This window comes from Mustelus asterias, unplaced genomic scaffold, assembly GCF_964213995.1.
Source record: "Mustelus asterias unplaced genomic scaffold, sMusAst1.hap1.1 HAP1_SCAFFOLD_282, whole genome shotgun sequence".
NCBI classification, from domain to species: domain Eukaryota; kingdom Metazoa; phylum Chordata; class Chondrichthyes; order Carcharhiniformes; family Triakidae; genus Mustelus; species Mustelus asterias.
Genome location: NW_027590247.1, coordinates 442,411 through 461,008, shown reverse-complemented (window position 1 = coordinate 461,008; position 18,598 = coordinate 442,411). Strand labels below are relative to the sequence as shown.

The window sequence follows — 18,598 nt, the reverse complement described above, 5'->3', positions numbered from 1 at the left end:
ATGGACTTTAGCAAGGCCTTTGACAAGGTACCACATGGTAGGTTGTTGCATGAAGTTAAATCTCACGGGATCCAGGGTGAGGTATCTAAATGGATACAAAATTGGCTTCTTGACAGAAGCCAGAGGGTGGTTGTAGAGAATTGTTTTTCAAACTGGAGGCCTGTGACCAGCGGTGTGCCTCATGGATCAGTGCTGGGTCCACTGTTATTTATAAGTTTGCAGATGGCACCAAGATTGGTGGCATAGTGGACAGTGAAGAAAGTTATCTCCAATTGCAACGGGATCTTGATCAATTGGGCCAGTGGGCTACGAATGGCAGATGGAGTTTAATTTAGATAAATGCGAGGTGATGCATTTTGGTAGATTGAACCAGGGCTGGACTTACTCAGTTAATGGTAGAGCACTGGGGAGAGTTACAGAACAAAGAGATCTAGGGGTACATGTTCATACCTCCTTGAAAGTGGAGTCACAGGTGGACAGAATGGTGAAGAAGGTATTCGGCATGCTTGGTTTCATCGATCAGAACATTGAATGCAGGAATTGGGATGTCTTGTTGAAGATGTACAAGACATTGGTAAGGCCACACTTGGAATACTGTGTGCAATTCTGGTCACCCTATTATAGAAAGGATATTATTAAACTAGAAAGAGTGTAGAAAAGATTCACTAGGATGCTACCGGGGCTTGATGGATTGAGTTACAAGGAGAGGCTGGGTAGACTGGGACTTTTTTCTCTGGAGCGTAGGAGGCTGAGGGATGATCTTATAGAGGTCTATAAAATAATGAGGGGCATAGACAAGATAGATAGTCAATATATTTTCCCAAAGGTAGGGGAGTCTAAAACTAGAGGACATAGGTTGAAGGTGAGAGGGGAGAGAAACAAAAGTGTCCAGAGGGGCAATTTTTTCACACGGAGGGTGGTGAGTGTCTGGAACAAGCTGCCAGAGGTAGTAGTAGAGGCAGGTACAATTTTATCTTTTAAAAAGCATTTAGATAGTTACATGGGTACGATGGGTATAGCGGGATATGGACCAAGTGTGGGCAATTGGGATTAGTTTAGGGGCTTAAAAAAAAAGGGAGGCATGGACAAGTTGGGCCGAAGGGCCTGTTTCCATGCTGTAATCCTCTGACTCTCTCTCTGCCTTGGCCTCTCTCTCTCTCTGCCTCGGCCTCCCTCTCTCTCTCTGCCTCGGCCTCTCTCTCTCTCTCTGCCCCGGCCACTCTCCAAGGCCTGGGTGTCACACAGGGAGGGTGTATGTACTAAACAGACCAGGTTCTGAAGACGTCACACACTCAAAGTATTCAGTGTTTCTCTTTCCACAGTTGCTGCCAGACCAGACTGAGTTTTTCAATACCGGGTCTGCACTGTTTGCTGCTGCTTCCCTGATCTACTGAACACCTCCAATAGCCAGTTTTGACAAAGGGTCACCTGGATTCGAAACATAGAACATAGAACAGTACAGCTCAGAACAGGCCCTTCGGCCCACGATGTTATGCCGAGCTTTATCTGAAACCAAGATCAAGCTATCCCACTCCCTATCATCCTGGTGTGCTCCATCAGCTCTTTTCTCTTACAGATGCTTCCAGACCTGTTGAGATTTTCCAGCATTTTCTCTTTTGGTTTCAGATTCCAGCATCCACAGTAATTTGCTTTTATCTCCCATTGCCTGATCATTCTCCCCGTATTGTAAGAATCTTTCTCTCTCTCTCACCCTGTCACCTCCCTTTCTTCTACAATCAGAAATTCGAGGACCTTACTGAGTGGGCATGGTAAGAAGTCTCATAACACCAGGTTAAAGTTCAACTGCTCCTTGCTCAGGTGAGATGAAGGACTTTAACCTGGTGTTGTGAGACTTCTTACTGTGCCTACCCCAGTCCAACGCTGGCACCTCCACATCATGCTTACTGCGTGGATCAAACCTGTTGCCCCTGTCACCCCTTCCCCAATTCCCTGCGGTCCCGGAGCTCAAGGCCATGTGTCGCTGAGGAAATTTTCCCCAAAGCCAATGGCCTTTTAGAAGAGTGTTTTTCTGGAATGATGTTTGAGATGGCTCTGGGGGAGGTTTCTGCTTGTCCTTTCCCAGTGTGTGATGCTGAGCGAAGGTCTCCTCGGTGTATTGTCCGTACCTCTAGCTGGTACCCTGACTCCCTCATTCTGTCAACTCCCCCCTGCATGCCAAATCTTCCTGTGAATTCCCATCCTGCCCTCAGTCTTTGGGAAATATACGCAGAAAAATAGATATATATTATGCCAGTAATACCAAGCTCTAGCACATATCCAATTCTGCTGATGTACTCATCTTGTAAACTTACAGTTAAAAATAAATTCTTTCAATTCCTTAGTGCTTTTTTAAATTTTGCTGATGGTCTGTTCTGATGATTAATCTTATTTCAAACTCGTCGATTCCAACACAGTCCTGGCTAACCAGCTTTGATCCCTGGTTTAACCAGATTTCATTTGAAGTGATGCTGTTTGTCTCGCACTCAGTCACCTCGCCTCTGCTTGCTGGCCTGCAACAGCAGCGCATCCTTGTTTCAAATTCTCATCCTGGTTTCCAAATTCTTCCACTGCTTCACTCCTCTCTATCTTTGTAATCTCCTCGCTATCTTCTCCACATTCCAAAGATGCGCGGGTTAGGTGGACTGACCATGCTAAATTGCCCCTTCGTGTTGGGGGGCTAGCTAGGGTAAATGCATGGGGTTATGGGGACAGGCCCTGGTTGGGCCAAATGGCCTCCTTCTGCATTGTAGGATTCAATTACTCTATCTCTGTAATCTCCTCCCTATCTCTGTTTAGTTTATTTATTTGTGTCACAAGTAGGCTCACATTAACACTGCAATGAAGTACTGTGAAAATCCCCTAGTCGCCACACTCCGGCACCTGTTCGGGTACACTGAGGGAGGATTTAGCACGGCCAATCCACCTAAACAGCACGTCTTTCAGATTGTGGGAGGAAACCCACGCAGACACGGGGAGAACGTGCTGGCTTTGCCCAGACAGTGACCCAAGCCCGGAATCGAACCCGGGTCCCTGGCGCTGCGAGGCAGCAGTGCTAACCACTGTGCCTCTGTAATCAACTCTCTACCTCTAAAGTCTTCCACCTCTAATCTCTTCCACCCCACACACCCACCCACCCCCCCCCCCCCCCCCCCACCACACAACTTTCCCACGGGAATTTCACAGTAACTTCATTGCAGTGTCAATGTAAGCCTTACTTGTGACTAAATAAACTTTTAAAATCTCCGCACTGCTCAAATTCTTGGCCTCTGAACATCCCCATAGTCACTCCACCATTAGTGGCTGCACCTTTGGTTATCAAAGTCCGAAGTTGTGGAATTCTATCCATTATCTTCTCCACCCCCCCACCCCACCTTAAGATACCCTCACCTCTAAACCTTTGACACCTGCACTAATATCTTAATGTCATAGTCATACAGCATGGAAAAGTCCCTTCGGCCCATCAAGTCTGCATTGACGATAACTACCATTGTCACGCTAATCCCATTTTCCTGCACTTGTCCCATATCCCTGAAATGTTATGATGTTTCAAGTGTTTATCCAAATAAGCTTTAACGGTTGTAAGGTTTCCAGTGTCCACTATCTTCCCAGGCAGTGCATTCCAGATTCCCACCACCCTCTGAGAGAATGTTTTTTTGATTTGATTTATTATTGTCACATGTATTAGTGTACAGTGAAAAATATTGTTTCTCGCGCTATATAGACAAAGCATACCGTTCATAGAGAGAGTGCAGAATGTAGTGTTACAGTCATAGCTAGGGTGCAGAGAAAGATCAACTTAGTGCGAGGTAGGTCCATTCAAAAGTCTTGACAGCAGCAGGTACGTGACCTCAGACTTTTGTATCTTTTTCCCGTTGGAAGAATGTAGAAGAGAGAATGTCCGGGGTGCGTGGGGTCCTTATGTTGGCTGCTTTGCCCAGGCAGCGGCAAGTGTCGACAGAGTCAATGGATGGGAGGCTGGTTTGCGTGATGGACAGGGCTACGTTCATGACCTTTTGTAGTTTCTTGCGGACTTGGGCAGAGCAGGAGCCATACCAAGCTGTGATACCAGAAAGAATGCTTTCTATGGTGCATCTGTAAAAGTTGGTGAGAGTCGTAGCGAACATGCCAAATTTCCTTAGTTTTCTGAGAAAGCAGAGGCATTGGTGGACTTTCTTAACTATAGTGTCAGCATGGAGGGACCAGTACAGGTTGTTGGTGATCTGGACACCTAAAAACATGAAGCTCTCGACCATTTCTACTTCATCCCCATTGATGTAGACAGGGGCATGTTCTCCATTACGCTTCCTGAAGTCGATGACAATCTTCGTTTTGTTGACATTGAGGGGGAGATTATTGCTGCTGCACCAGTTCACCAGATTCTCTAGTCTCGTCATCCTTCCTATAATGAGGTGACCAGAACTGCATACTGTGCTCCACTGTAGTTTGGTTGTCAGGTTTTACCCAATAATGCTTCAGCAAGGCGCTCCTTTTATTGTGTTGACCGCACTATATAAATGCAAGCCGTCATCTCATTGCTGCCCAGATGTCCCCCACTTGCAGCCTCATTGATAAAACACTGCCAAACCCAGACATCATTGCCTCTCTCTCCGGGCCCCGAGAAATTCTCCGCACTCACCTCCATTTTTCTAGGAGAAAGGTTCCAGGTGCTGCGAGATTGTCAGCTGCCAAAGGGAAGCGAGCCCTCCAGGGATCTGACCTACCAGATGCCGGCTGTTCAGGGGTGAAGGAATTACTTCTCCCTAAAGAGGGGAGCGCAAATCTGGAACTCCCTCCTCCAAAAACCTGCTGAGGCGGGATGTCAATTGTAATTTTATCAGTAAATTTTAGTTGGATTAGGTGATTAACGGTTACAGAAACAAAGTGGGTAGATTATGGTATGGATCAGCCATGATCTAATGGAATGCCCAAATTCTCAGCTTAGTTTAATGTTTGGGAGTCACACATTACCCAAAAAGGGGCTCAGCTCACAAGTGATTTTAGAGTCATTTATTAAGCAGCAACTGTTTAAATGCGAAACATAAACTAAACAGGCAAGAAAGGCACACAGCCCGTGACTAGCAAGAACTGTTCACAGGTCCAGGAAGGCAAATGGACAGAAAAGGTCAATTCCTGAAGCTGGGGGTTTCCTGTCTGCTCACAACCTTCCTCTGCCTCTTCCAGCAAACCCTGGGGCCCGGGAGATCTCTCCCAAAATTCGTCTGCCTGAACACTGACCAGCATGCAGCACTTCACAGACACTTTCTCTGAAGGCACAGCGGTACAGTGGGACAGCACGGCACAGCACAGTGGTTAACTCTGCTGCCTCACAGCGCCAGGGACCCGAGTTCGATTCCTGGCTTGGGTCACTGTTTGTGTGGAGTTTGCACGTTCTCCCCCGTGTCTGCGTGGGTTTCCTCCGGGTGCTCCGGTTTCCGCCCACAGTTTGAAAGATGTGCTGGTTAGATGCATTGGCCGTGCTAAATTCTCCCTCCATGTACCCGAACAGGTGCCGGAGTGTGGCGACAAGGGCATTTTCATAGTAACTGCAAATGTAAGCTTACTTTGACACTAATAAACTTTAAATTTTCCTGTCTGAAGTGATTTTTTCCCTCTCTTTTTAAAATCTTTTTCACGGATGATTGGTTCGTGTATGGGTCATGAGATCCAACCCTATCTTGACTTTGCTCGAGACATGTCCTTGACAGAGATAACAGGCCTGGCCTGTGTTTTTCAGCCAGCAAGTTGCTATGGAAACTTCCTTCGTAAGATTTTGATAACATTCAATGATTTTCTTAACATTTTATACAGTAGGGATTCTTAGATTCGACCGTTCCATGTAAAGAACACAGACAGTCAGCGTCTGTGAGGCTGAATGTTATTGAGATGGTAAAGGGTTCCATTGTATTCCAGCCCACTCAACATAGTATTAGCTTTTCTATATGTCCATACTTAGAGGCATAGAGGTTTACAACATGGAAACAGGCCCTTCGGCCCAACTTGTCCATGCCGCCCTTTTTTAAAAAAAAACCCCTAAGCTAATCTCAATTGCCCGCATTTGGCCCATATCTCTCTATACCCATCGTACCCATGTAACTATCTAAACAATTTTTAAAAGACAAAATTGTACCCGCCTCTCCTACTGCCTCTGGCAGCTTGTTCCAGACACTCACCACCCCGTGTGAAAAAATTGCCCCTCTGGACACTTTTGTATCTCTCCCCTTAAACCTATGCCCTCTAGTTTTAGACTCTCCTACCTTTGGGAAAAGATATTGACTATCTACCTTGTCTATGCCCCTCATTATTTTACAGACCTCTATAAGGTCACCCCTCAGCCTCCTACGCTCCAGAGAAAAAAGTCCCAGTCTATTCAGCCTCTCCTTATAACAATCCATCAAGTCCCGGTAGCATCCTAGTAAATCTTTTCTGCACTCTTTCTAGTTTAATAATATCATTTCTATAATAGGGTGACCAGAATTGCACAGTATTCCAAGTGTAACCTTACCAATGTCTTGTACAACTTCAACAAGATGTCCCAGCTCCTGTATTCAATGTTCTGACCGATGAAACCAAGCATGCCGAATGCCTTCTTCACCACTCTGTCCACCTGTGACTCCACTTTCAAGGAGCTATGAACATGTACTCCTAGATCTCTTTGTTCTGTAACTCTCCCCAACACCCTACCATGAACTGAGTAAGTCCTGCTCTGGTTCAATCTACCAAAATGCATCACCTTGCATTTGTCTAAATTAAACTCCATCTGCCATTCGTCAGCCCACTGGCCCAATTGATCAAGATCCCGTTGCAATTGGAGATAACTTTCTTCACTGTCCACCATGCCACCAATCTTGGTGTCATCTGCAAACTTACTAACCATGCCCCCTATATTCCCATCCAAATCATTAATATAAATGACAAATAACAGTGGGCCCAGCACTGATCCCTGAGGCACACCGCTGGTCACAGGCCTCCAGTTTGAAAAACAATTCTCTACAACCACCCTCTGGCTTCTGTCAAGAAGCCAATTTTGTATCCATTTAGATACCTCACCCTGGATCCCGTGAGATTTAACTTTATGCAACAACCTACCATGTGGTTCCTGCTCCTACCCCTCGTATTGTACACTTGGATGCCTGAATCTCCTTCCTCGGGTGGTTACAGTTCTGAGCTGTGTTTTTAAAAGCTACAGGAGATTTAATGCTCTTGGTAAGAATGAGTCAGAAAGTGAGAATCCAGTGGGAAAGGGATGAGGAGCTGAAGGGTAAACTGAGAAGCGAACTAACCACAACAGGAAGACAGAGAGATGCAAAGGGTTTCAGCAAAGAGGAAATATTAATTGCATATTTATTGCATTCATGTCCAACTGCAAACCACATAATAGTGAGGATCACAATTTAGATTGCAGCCAGTCAGTAACAGCAGAATCACAGCAGACAAGCTGAGAGCGAGGGCGGGCGCAAAGAGGGGCGGGTGGGGTCAAGGAAAGATGGTCGGGGGCAAGGAGGGGTGGGCGGGAGGGTAGGTAGAGAAAGGGGTAGAGCATGAGATCAAGGGGAAGAGAGACAGGGAGTGAGACTGAGTGCATGGGGTAGGGAGAACGAGATCAGCAAAATACTGAGCCCCTGCCCCACTCGAAAGGTTTACTTCTGTCCTCCTTGTACAGAAGGAGCGGTGCTGCAATCTGCCCGGGGAAGGTGACTCCCTGTCCCAAGTCTAAACACAATAAATAATCACACTCAGCAGGTTCACACAGTTTTTAGTAATCAAACTTTTCTCTTTCACAAACACTCATTGTCCAAATTCATGGGATCACAGTTCAGAGCATCAGTGATATTGTCGGACAAATATCAATCCTCCCTCCCTCCAACCACTGCCCAATTTTACCCAGAGGGGGTGGAGGCGGGGGGGGGGGGGGGGGGGGGAGAGAACAGACTCAGTCACAGGAATTTCACCAAGAAAGGGAATCAACACTGTGACCCAGACTGCACTCAAGCTCAAAAACCAGGAAGATCATCAACATTCAGAGGTGGAAGGCAGCTGAGGCCAGGGCTGCTGAAGCTTAGAAACTTATCAGACACAGCTAAGAACAATGTCCAATTATTCCCAGGACAGGTACAGCACGGGGTTAGATACAGAGTAAAGCTCCCTCTACACTGTCCCCCATCAAACACTCCCAGGACAGGTACAGCACGGGGTTAGATACAGGGTAAAGCTCCCTCTACACTGTCCCCCATCAAACACTCCCAGGACAGGTACAGCACGGGGTTAGATACAGGGTAAAGCTCCCTCTACACTGTCCCCATCAAACACTCCCAGGACAGGTGCAGCACGGGGTTAGATACAGGGTAAAGCTCCCTCGACACTGTCCCCATCAAACACTCCCAGGACAGGTACAGCAAGGGGTTAGATACAGGGTAAAGCTCCCTCTCCACTGTCCCCATCAAACACTCCCAGGACAGGTACAGCACGGGGTTAGATACAGGGTAAAGCTCCCTCTACACTGTCCCCATCAAACACTCCCAGGACAGGTACAGCACGGGGCTAGATACAGAGTAAAGCTCCCTCTGCACTGTCCCCCATCAAACACTCCCAGGACAGGTACAGCACGGGGTTAGATACAGAGTAAAGCTCCCTCTCCACTGTCCCCATCAAACACTCCCAGGACAGGTACAGCACGGGGTTAGATACAGGGTAAAGCTCCCTCTACACTGTCCCCATCAAACACTCCCAGGACAGGTACAGCACGGGGTTAGATACAGAGTAAAGCTCCCTCTACACTGTCCCCATCAAACACTCCCAGGACAGGTACAGCACGGGGTTAGATACAGGGTAAAGCTGCCTCGACACTGTCCCCATCAAACACTCCCAGGACAGGTACAGCACGGTGTTAGATACAGAGTAAAGCTCCCTCGACACTGTCCCCATCAAACACTCCCAGGACAGGCACAGCAAGGGGTTAGATACAGAGTAAAGCTCCCTCTACACTGTCCCCATCAAACACTCCCAGGACAGGTACAGCACGGGGTTAGATACAGAGTAAAAATCCTTCTACACTGTCCCCCATCAAACACTCCCAGGACAGGTACAGCATTAGATGAGGAACCGACTCCCTCTTCAAAGTGGTCAGCCTGTGGTGGCTGTCCCCAGATATTGTCTGGATCTGAAATTGTCCGGGGGGAGGGGGGGGGGGGGTGTGTGTGTGTGTGTGTGTGTGTGTGTGTGTGAGAGAGAGAGAGAGGGAGGAGGAGGACGAGGAGGACCAGGAGAGGAGGAAACAACGATAAGGGCCGTGCAGCAATCAGCGTGTCTGAATGAAGATCAGGAGGAATATCGGACACATTTCTCTTCATGTGCAATGTATGAGTATTGGAAACAGAATCCCCTTTTTCCTCATGTCTGCTTTCCTGTGACTATGGAGGTGGCGAAGGGGGGGTTCGGTTTGAGGAGGTTCCCATCCCGCCTCCAACCTGCCGTTTAATCCTCAGGCGGCATCTCCTCGTCAGAGACCTGTTGAGGAGAGAGCGTGTGCAGGTTGCTAACCCGCATGCTGGTTATGCTGGGGTTGCTGGACATCAGGTTACTGATTCCGGTCAGCGTCACGCCTGTGCCATCGAGGTTCAGCTGGCTCACCTTGGTCTGGCTGAGGTGTCGCAGGCCTGGAATGGAGAGCACACACACGGTCACTGGTCTCCCTGGTCTCAAGAATTGATAAGGCCACCCTCAGGCCCCTCTCATAGGGCTGGGGGGGGGTCAGCATTTATTGCATTACCATAGAAACGGCCAGACAAAAGCAGGCTACTAAACAGCACCACTTCTGAAGCCCCACAGGGTGTTAACCCGTGTGTCTGCCTCTCTCCATCGGCAATCCCCAACCTAACCTGCTCTTCAGCAATTCCTGCTCCCATCTGGGAGTGAGTTTCCCCTGCTCATAATCCTTTAGGAAGAGAATTCTTCCAGCTTCCCATTCTCAATCTCTTCCATTTAATCCTGTTCTTGAGTAGTCAATCCAGTAACTTCATTGCAGTGTTAATGTAAGCCTACTTGTGACTAATAAATAAACTTTAAAAATCACTGGAAAATGTCAGGTCCCATTAACTCTGCTCAAATCCCTACATCAGTTTAAATATCTCTTACCATTCCTTAATCTGCCTTTTGTTCTAACATGTGTTGAGAAGCAAGAATTTATAAAAGGCAAGTCTTGTTTGATAAAGCATGGAATTATTAAGGAAATTAACAAAGAAATATACTGTGGATAATGAATGTGGATTCTCAAAAATTGTGGGAAAGGGTATCATAGAATAGACTTAAAATCACAAGGAATCAGAATGTAGAGGGTAAGATGCAGCGGTTCGCGCTGCTGCCTCACAGCACCAGGGACCCGGGTTCAATTCCCAGCTTGGGTCACTGTCTGTGTGGAGTTTGCACATTCTCCCCGTGTCTGCGTGGGTTTCCTCCGGGTGCTCCGGTTTCCTCCCACACTCCAAAGATGTGCGGGTTAGGTGGATTGGCCATGATAAATGCGTGTGGTTTCAGGGGTAGGCTGGGAAGGGTGGGCATGGGTAAGATGCTCTTTCAGAGAGTTGGTGCAGACTTGATGGGCCAAATGGCCTCCTTCTGCACTGTATTCTACGGAATTGAATTTTCCCTCCAAGCTCAGGCTGTGCCTTTGCTTCTCCTGTTCTGGAGCATGAGTGTTGTGGTCTCAATGCAAGATTCAGTGACCAGTTATTGAGACTGGGTGCTTGGGAGAGAGTTTCAGTTCAGTAGCAGAAGCCTGTGGGAGCAGTGGGTGTGGGGGAGAAAGAGTACCTTGATCAGTGATGCGAGTCCGGCTCAAATTCAGTTTGACCAGTTGTTTGCAGTGCAACAGTCCCTGAGTCAGCACAGTGTCACCCACACGTGTCGATGCAAGGCTCAGGACCTGCCATTGGACATTGCAAAAGCAGCAGCGTTAGTTACTCTGCCCCAGCAATAAATGAACCAGACCTTCCCACAACCCCCCCACCTCCCTCTCTGTTCATTCCCCCCAACCCCACCTCCTGCCTCTCTGTTCACTCCCCCCAATCCCCCCCACCCCACCTCCTGCCTCCCTCTCCGTTCACTCCTTCCCAATCCCCGCCCCCCTCGCCCCACCTCCTGCTTCCTTCTCTGTTCACCTCCCCCCCCCCCCCCCCCCGCCACAATCCCACCCACCCCACCTCCTGCTACCATCCCTGTTCGTTCCCTCCCCTTGCTGGACTCACTCAGCCCCCCAGGGAGGAGGTGCTTTAACTGCTGGATGGGCCATGTCAGATCAGAGACAGACACATTGCAAGAACAGTTTGTAATAACACTGAATCAGGCCATTCAGACCAACCGCTCTGTGCCGCGCACAAACCTCTAACGTTAAGTCTTCTCCCCCTATCAACATAAACTACTGCTCCTTTTTCCCTTGTGTATATCCAGCTGTTCCATCCTGGTACCGCTGCTATTCAACTCTGGAAGCGGGTTTCACAATCTCAGAGTAAAGATGTTTCTTCTGAATGCCCCATTGAATTTATTTGGGAGTACCTTACGGTGATGACCTCAAGTTCTGGCCTCGCCCACAGGTGGAAACACCTTCCCCGTGTTCACCTCATCAAACCCACCCCCCACACAATATTCCCGATTCCAGAGGGAAGTCCCCAGCCTATCCTGTTTTTCCCAACAGTTATAACCTTTCTGTTCTAGCATTATCCTTCACAGAGAGTAGTGGGTGCCTGGAACTCGTTGCCGGGGGAGGTAGTGGAAGCGGATACGGTCGTGACTTTTAAGGGGCGTCTTGACAAATACATGAATAGGATGGGAATAGAGGGATATGGTCCCCGGAAGGGTAGGGGGTTTTAGTTTAGTCGGGCAGCATGGTCAGTGCAGGCTTGGAGGGCCGAAGGGCCTGTTCCTGTGCTGTAATTTTCTTTGTTCTGGTATTGATCCCCTATTCACACTCCCCGCACCATCTCGGAACGAACCTCGCTGCAAAGACTCTCAAAGTGACCACCACACAAGGTGCGAGTGAGTAACGGGATCCCCGAGCAGCGGGAAGAGATTCTGCCCCAACCCCCACACATTCCCTCCTCCTCCCTGACCCACACCCCTTCTCCGCCCCCACACCTCCACCTCCCTGACCCTTACCCCTTCAGCTATTCCCTCCCTCCTGCTCGCCCCCAACATAACCCCAACACCCCCTTCCTCCCCTCAAATCCACCAAGCTATTCCTTTCCCCACCGCCTCCTCCTCCCAACCTCTATCTCTCAACTCCTACCCTTTCCCTCGGATAGCTACTCCTCCAATCTGCATGCAATCCTTCTATGCTGCACATCTTTGAAATGATAACCATGAAACCATTATCGATTGTCGGAAAAACCCATCTGGTTCATTAATGTCCTTTAGGGAAGGAAATCTGCCCTCCTTACCCGGTCTGGCCTACATGTGACTCCAGAGCCACAACAATGTGGTTGACTCTAAACTGCTTCCTGATTGGCCGAACAAGCCACTCAGTTGCATCATGGTAATAAAGGTCAGCCTGGCCAGTAGTGCCCAACTTCCTGACTATTTCCTGCCACGGTGAGTGCATATATGTGAGTTCTGTCCCAGACCTGTAAGTGAGGCAGATTCCTGATGCACTGAGCCACTCCCTTGCTGCTGACATTGGTGCGATCCAGACAGAGTTCCTCCAGATTCGTCAGATGCTGCAGGTGAACTAACCCAGCGTCTGTTATCAGTGTGTTACTCAGAGAAAGCTTCGTCAACCTAAACACACACAGACAGAGGGCAGCCATTAGCAAGTTGCTGTCTCACAACACACACCGTTAAATGCTTCAAAAATACAAGGAACACATATCAGTGTGCACTCACCACACACACAAGTTCTGCACACATAGATACTCATACATGCAGACTGACACAAATATGATGCGCACACGCAGTGTACACAAGACAGACACACGCGCACACACATGCACGCACAGTGCAGAAAGGCAGTGGGAATACACGCACAGCATCACAACAACCCCATATAATAAAAACAAAAAATATTGTGGATTCGGGAATCGGAAACAAAAACAGAAAATGCTGGAAAATCTCAGCAGGTCTGACAGTGTCTGTGGAGAGAGAATAGAGCCAACGTTTCGACCAAGGGTCATCCTGACTCAAAACGTTTGCTCTATTCTCTCTCCACAGATGTGGGACAAAGCTGTGATTGGTCAGTTTGGCTCTCAGTAAGGGCTGCCATATGCTGTGCCTCAGTGCTGCCCCGAGCTGGGAATATTTCCACTTGGAACAGCCTGGCTGTTGAAGGGCGCAGAGTGTTACCATCAGTCAGCACCTGCCCCGAGGTCCGAGGCATGTGACTCACACGTGCGCCGTTCCAATCGGGCCCCACATTCACAGCTTATTTAATGAACCTGGTCTGGGGGAGGCTGGAAGAAAGCAGGCGAAAGGTTACCGCAGTAATCTGGAGAGATGGCTGATGCCTTGGTCTGTAACCTGTGTGTAGTCAGTGAGGTCAAGCTCCAGCAGTCCTTCCAGCTGAGATAAGAAGTGGAGTCCAGAATCGCTCACCGTGTGCCTGTCCGGAAGCTTGAGACGAGTCAGATTGAGACCTGGAACAGGAGGTGGAAAGAGGGAGAGTGTTATAGAGTCATAGGGGTTTACAGCATGGAAACAGGCCCTTCGGCCCAAATTCTCCACACTGCCCTGTTTTTACCATGAAGCTAGTCCCAATTTGGCCCATATCCCTCTATACCCATCTTACCCATGTAACTGTCTGAATGCTTTCTAAAATTGTACCTGCCTTTACTACTGGCAGCTTGTTCCAGACACTCACCACCCTCTGTGCGAAAAAACTGCCCCTCTGGACACTTTTGTATTTCTCCCCTCTCACCTTAAACCTATGCCCTCTCGTTTTAGACTCCCCTACCTTCGGGAAAAGATATTGACTATCTACCTTGTCTATGCCCCTCATTATTTTATAGATCTCTATAAGATCACCCCGCAGCCTTCTACACGCCAGAGAAAAATGTCCCAGTCTACGTAAGTGACCAGGGATCGGCCAGCGATTGTGTCAGGGATCGGTGTTGGGTCCATTGTTGTTTGTCATCTATACCAATGATCTGGATGATAATGTGGTAAATTGGATCAGCAAGTTTGCTGATGTTACAAAGATTGGAGGTGTAGTGGACAGTGAGGAAGGTTTTCAAAGCTTGCAGAGGGATTTGGACCAACTAGAAAAATAGGCTGAAAAATGGCAAATGGAATTTAACGCAGACAAGTGTGAGATATTGCACATTGGAAGGACAAACCAAAGTAGAACGTACAGGGTAAATGCTAGGACTCTGAAGAGTGCAGTTGAACAGAGGGATCTGGGAATACAGGTACAGAATTCCCAAAAAGTGACATCACAGGTGGATAGGGTCGTAAAGAGTGCCTTTGGTACATTGGCCTTTATAAATCGGAGTATCGAGTATAAAAGTTGGAGTGTTATGGTAAGGTTATATAAGGCATTGGTGAGGCCGAATTTGGAGTATTGTGTACAGTTTTGGTCACCTAGTTACAGGAAGGATGTAAATAAGATTGAAAGAGTGCAGAGAAGGTTCACAAGGATGTTGCCGGGACTTGAGAAGCTGAGTTACAGAAAGAGATTGAATAGGTTGGGACTTTATTCCCTGGAGCGTAGAAGATTGAGGGGAGATTTGATAGAGGTGTATAAGATTTTGATGGGTATAGATAGAGTGAATGCAAGCAGGCATTTTCCGCTGAGGCTAGGGGAGAAAAAAACCAGAGGGCATGGGTTAAGGGTGAAAGGAGAAAAGTTTAAAGGGAATATTAGGGGGGGGCTTCTTCATGCAGAGAGTGGTGGGAGTGTGGAATGAGCTGCCGGATAAAGTGGTAAATGCGGGGTCACTTTTAAAGAACAAACAAAGAACAAAGAACAGTACAGCACAGGAAACAGGCCCTTCGGCCCTCCAAGCCTGTGCCGCTCCTTGGTCCAACTAGACCAATCGTTTGTATCCCTCCATTCCCAGGCTGCTCATGTGACTATCCAGGTAAGTCTTAAACGATGTCAGCGTGTCTGCCTCCACCACCCTACTTGGCAGCGCATTCCAGGCTCCCACCACCCTCTGTGTAAAAAACATCCCTCTAATATCTGTGATATATGTTGTGATATATTTAACATTTAAGAAAAACTTGGACGGGTTCATGGATGAGAGGGGTGTGGAGGGATATGGTCCAAGTGCAGGTCAGTGGGACTAGGCAAAAAATGGTTCGGCACAGACAAGAAGGGCCAAAAGGCCTGTTTCTGAGCTGTAATTTTCTATGGTTCTATCCAGCCTCGCCTTATACTCAAACCATCAAGTCCCGGTAGCATCCGAGTAAATCTTTTCTGCACTCTTTCTAGTTTAATAATATCCTTTCTATAATAGGGTGACCAGCATTCCAAGTGTGGCCTTACCAATGTCTTGTACAACTTCAACAAGACGTCCCAACTCCTGTATTCAATGTTTTGACCGATGAAACCAAGCATGCCGAATGCCTTCTTCACCACTCTGTCCACCTGTGACTCCACTTTCAAGGAACTATGAACCTGTACCCTTAGCTCTCTTTGTTCTGTAACTCTCCCCAAAGTCCTACCATTAACTGAGTAAGTCCTGCCCTGGTTCAATCTACCAAAATGCATCACCTTGCATTTATCTAAATTAAACTCCATCTGCCATTTGTCAGCCCACTGGCCCAATTGATCAAGATCCCGTTGCAATCCTAGATAACCTTCTTCACTGTCCACTATGCCACCAATCTTGGTGTCATCTGCAAACTTTACCAACTAAAGGTCCCCTCTACACCCGTCCACTATCTTCATTATTAAACACGGCAGCAGCACAGCAGGGTGTGAAAATATAATCACCTACAACAAATACCCAGCACAACAATGAGATACCAAACCTCAGGCCGCATGTAGACATACAAGTTACAGAATAAAACTTCCTCTACACTGTTCCCATCAAACACTGCCAGGACAGGTACAGCACAGGGTTAGATACAGAGTAAAGCTCCCTCTACACTGTCCCCCATCAAACACTCCCAGGACAGGTACAGCACAGGGTTAGATACAGAGTAAAGCTTCCTCTACACTGTCCCCCATCAAACACTCCCAGGACAGGTACAGCACGGGGTTAGATACAGAAGTAAATGAGTTTGAATGGGCCAGTGCTCAATGGGTTGAGGTTGTCCCAGGTTCAGCTGATGTAAGAAGCTGAGGAAGGTGTTGGCTGGGTTATTGCTCAGTGCGAGCCTGGCTGAGTGAATCAGTACCAAACCTGAGATAATCTTCAAGGTGACATCTCCGCTGAGTGATTGCAGTCCATACACACTAAGTGAGGACAGAGTGGGATGAGAGCTCAGTGCCTGAAGTGAGCTTTCGGTGATCTTGTTGCTATCCAGGTGGAGAGTCTGGAGAGCTGACAGGTCCTTCAGCGCTGAGACATCGCATACCTAAAAATGGAGAGAGATGGCAAAGAGAAGCAACAAGGGTCCAGGCACACAAACTAACACTATCCCCAACCCTAAAATATGCGCTATATCCCACCCCCCCCCCCCTCCCCCCCCCCCCCCCCCCCCGCAACACAAATAATCCCCCCCTTCCAAAACACACACATTAACAGAGCAGAGAGCCCAGGATAATGATCGGAAGCAGAGAGCCCAGATAAGGATCAGGAATGGAAAGCCCAGGATAATGATCGGGAGAGGATCCTATCTGGTCACCCAATTCCAACCTGGGGCTCCATCAAGTGTCTGTCAAATCTGGATCTCAGTGAAGCACACCACACGAAGGGGGAAGGAAGTCTGGGACTCTCTGTCTCGCTATTCACCTCCAAGGTTAGCAGAGATTGACAGAAGTTTGTTGAGTAAAGGGATTATGGAAAAATGGTGGATAAATGGGAGTTACAAATCAGAATGGCCTTGTCTTGTTGTAATGGTCTTCCTCTGTTGAGTGTTTGCAGTGCTCAGGATTATTTGTGGTAACTCACTAACCTTGGTGTGTTTGATGCTCAGGAACCGGAGTTGTGGAACAGTTGCGGGTAAGGTTGTCAGCATTGTCTCAGTGATGCCTGTCTGATTCAGACTGAGGTGAACAAGTGATGCAGGAGCACCCGCCAGATAATCCATCATTCCTGAGTCGCTTACTTTGGTCTGGTCCAAGATCAGGTGAGAAAGAGAATTCAAACCTTAAAGAGAGAGGAATCCAGAACAAACTTCGGGGAATGAAACAGACATTAACATAGAACATTACAGCACAGAACAGGCCCTTCGGCCCACGATGTTGTGCCGAGCTTTATCTGAAACCAAGATCAAGCTATCCCACTCCCTATCATCCTGGTGTGCTCCATGTGCCTATCCAATAACCGCTGAAATGTTCCTAAAGTGTCTGACTCCACTATCACTGCAGGCAGTCCATTCCACACCCCAACCACTCTCTGCGTAAAGAACCTACCTCTGATATCCTTCCTATATCTCCCACCACGAACCCTATAGTTATACATTGAAACACTATGGTCAGTGCGACTACTTCCAAACCCACAACCGCTGCCATCAAAGAACAAGGGCAGCAGATACTTGGGAACACCATCACCGGCAAGATCCCCCTGAGCCACTCACCATCCTGGCTTGGAATATATTGCCGTTCCTTCACTGTCACTGGGTCAAAATTCTGGAATTCCTTCCCTAACAGCACTGTGAGTGTACTTACACTACATGGACTGCAGCGGCTCAAGGCGGCACCTCTCAAGGGTGATGGACAATAAATGCTGGCCTAGCCAGCAACAGCCACATCCTTTGAAAGATTTTTTAAAAATGTTTGAAACAGACACTCAAACACTACGGACTGTGGGAGTATCTACAAAAGGTCGTGAAATGTAGCTCAATCCATCATGTAAACCAGCCTCCCATCCACTGACTCTGTCTGCACTTCCCGCTGCCTCGGAAAAGCAGCCAGCATAATTAAGGACCCCACATACCCCGGACATTCTCTCTTCCACCTTCTTCCTTCGGGAAAAAGATAGAAAAGTCTGAGGTCACGTACCAACCGACTCAAGAACAGCTTCTTCCCTGCTGCTGTCAGACTTTTGAATGGACCTACCTCATATTAAGTTGATCTTTCTCTACACCCTAGCTATGACTGTAACACTACATTCTGCACCCTCTCATTTCCTTCTCTATGAACGGTATGCTTTGTCTGTATAGCGCGCAAGAAACAATACTTTTCACTTGATGCTAATACATGTGACAATAATAAATCAAATCAAAGTATCTCATTAAACAAAGGACAAGGAAGTGACATCAATTCTAAACTCCACCCACTGACCCACCTGCTCTTTGATCCCTCAAATCAATTTCCCAAAGATTTCTTAACTCTCATCCAATCGCCTCCTCCACATTCAGTACATTCAGAGACAAACAATTGCAAAAAGTGCTGGGTCAAAATCCTGGGACTCCCTCCCCAACGGCATTGTGGGTCAACCCATAGAACATGGACTGCAGCGATTTGAGAAGGCAGCTCACCGCCACCTTCTCAAGGGCAACGAGGGAT

At 47.9% G+C, this 18,598-nt stretch overlaps 1 protein-coding gene across 2 annotated transcripts in view; it reads right to left on the bottom strand.

Annotated features, from left to right (window-relative positions):
- Window positions 1-7,324: 7,324 nt before the first annotated feature.
- Window positions 7,325-18,598, bottom strand: part of LOC144486062 (uncharacterized) — a 46,812-nt gene continuing 35,538 nt past the window's right edge. For both annotated transcript variants that reach the window (XM_078204166.1, XM_078204167.1), the window contains 6 exons: window positions 17,044-17,237; window positions 16,329-16,503; window positions 13,460-13,616; window positions 12,612-12,765; window positions 10,807-10,918; window positions 7,325-9,653 (listed from right to left, as the gene is read on the bottom strand). In XM_078204166.1, coding sequence (XP_078060292.1) covers window positions 9,472-9,653; window positions 10,807-10,918; window positions 12,612-12,765; window positions 13,460-13,616; window positions 16,329-16,503; window positions 17,044-17,237 — 974 coding nt within the window. In that variant the 3' untranslated portion in view covers window positions 7,325-9,471. The remainder of the gene's footprint in view (window positions 9,654-10,806; window positions 10,919-12,611; window positions 12,766-13,459; window positions 13,617-16,328; window positions 16,504-17,043; window positions 17,238-18,598) is intronic.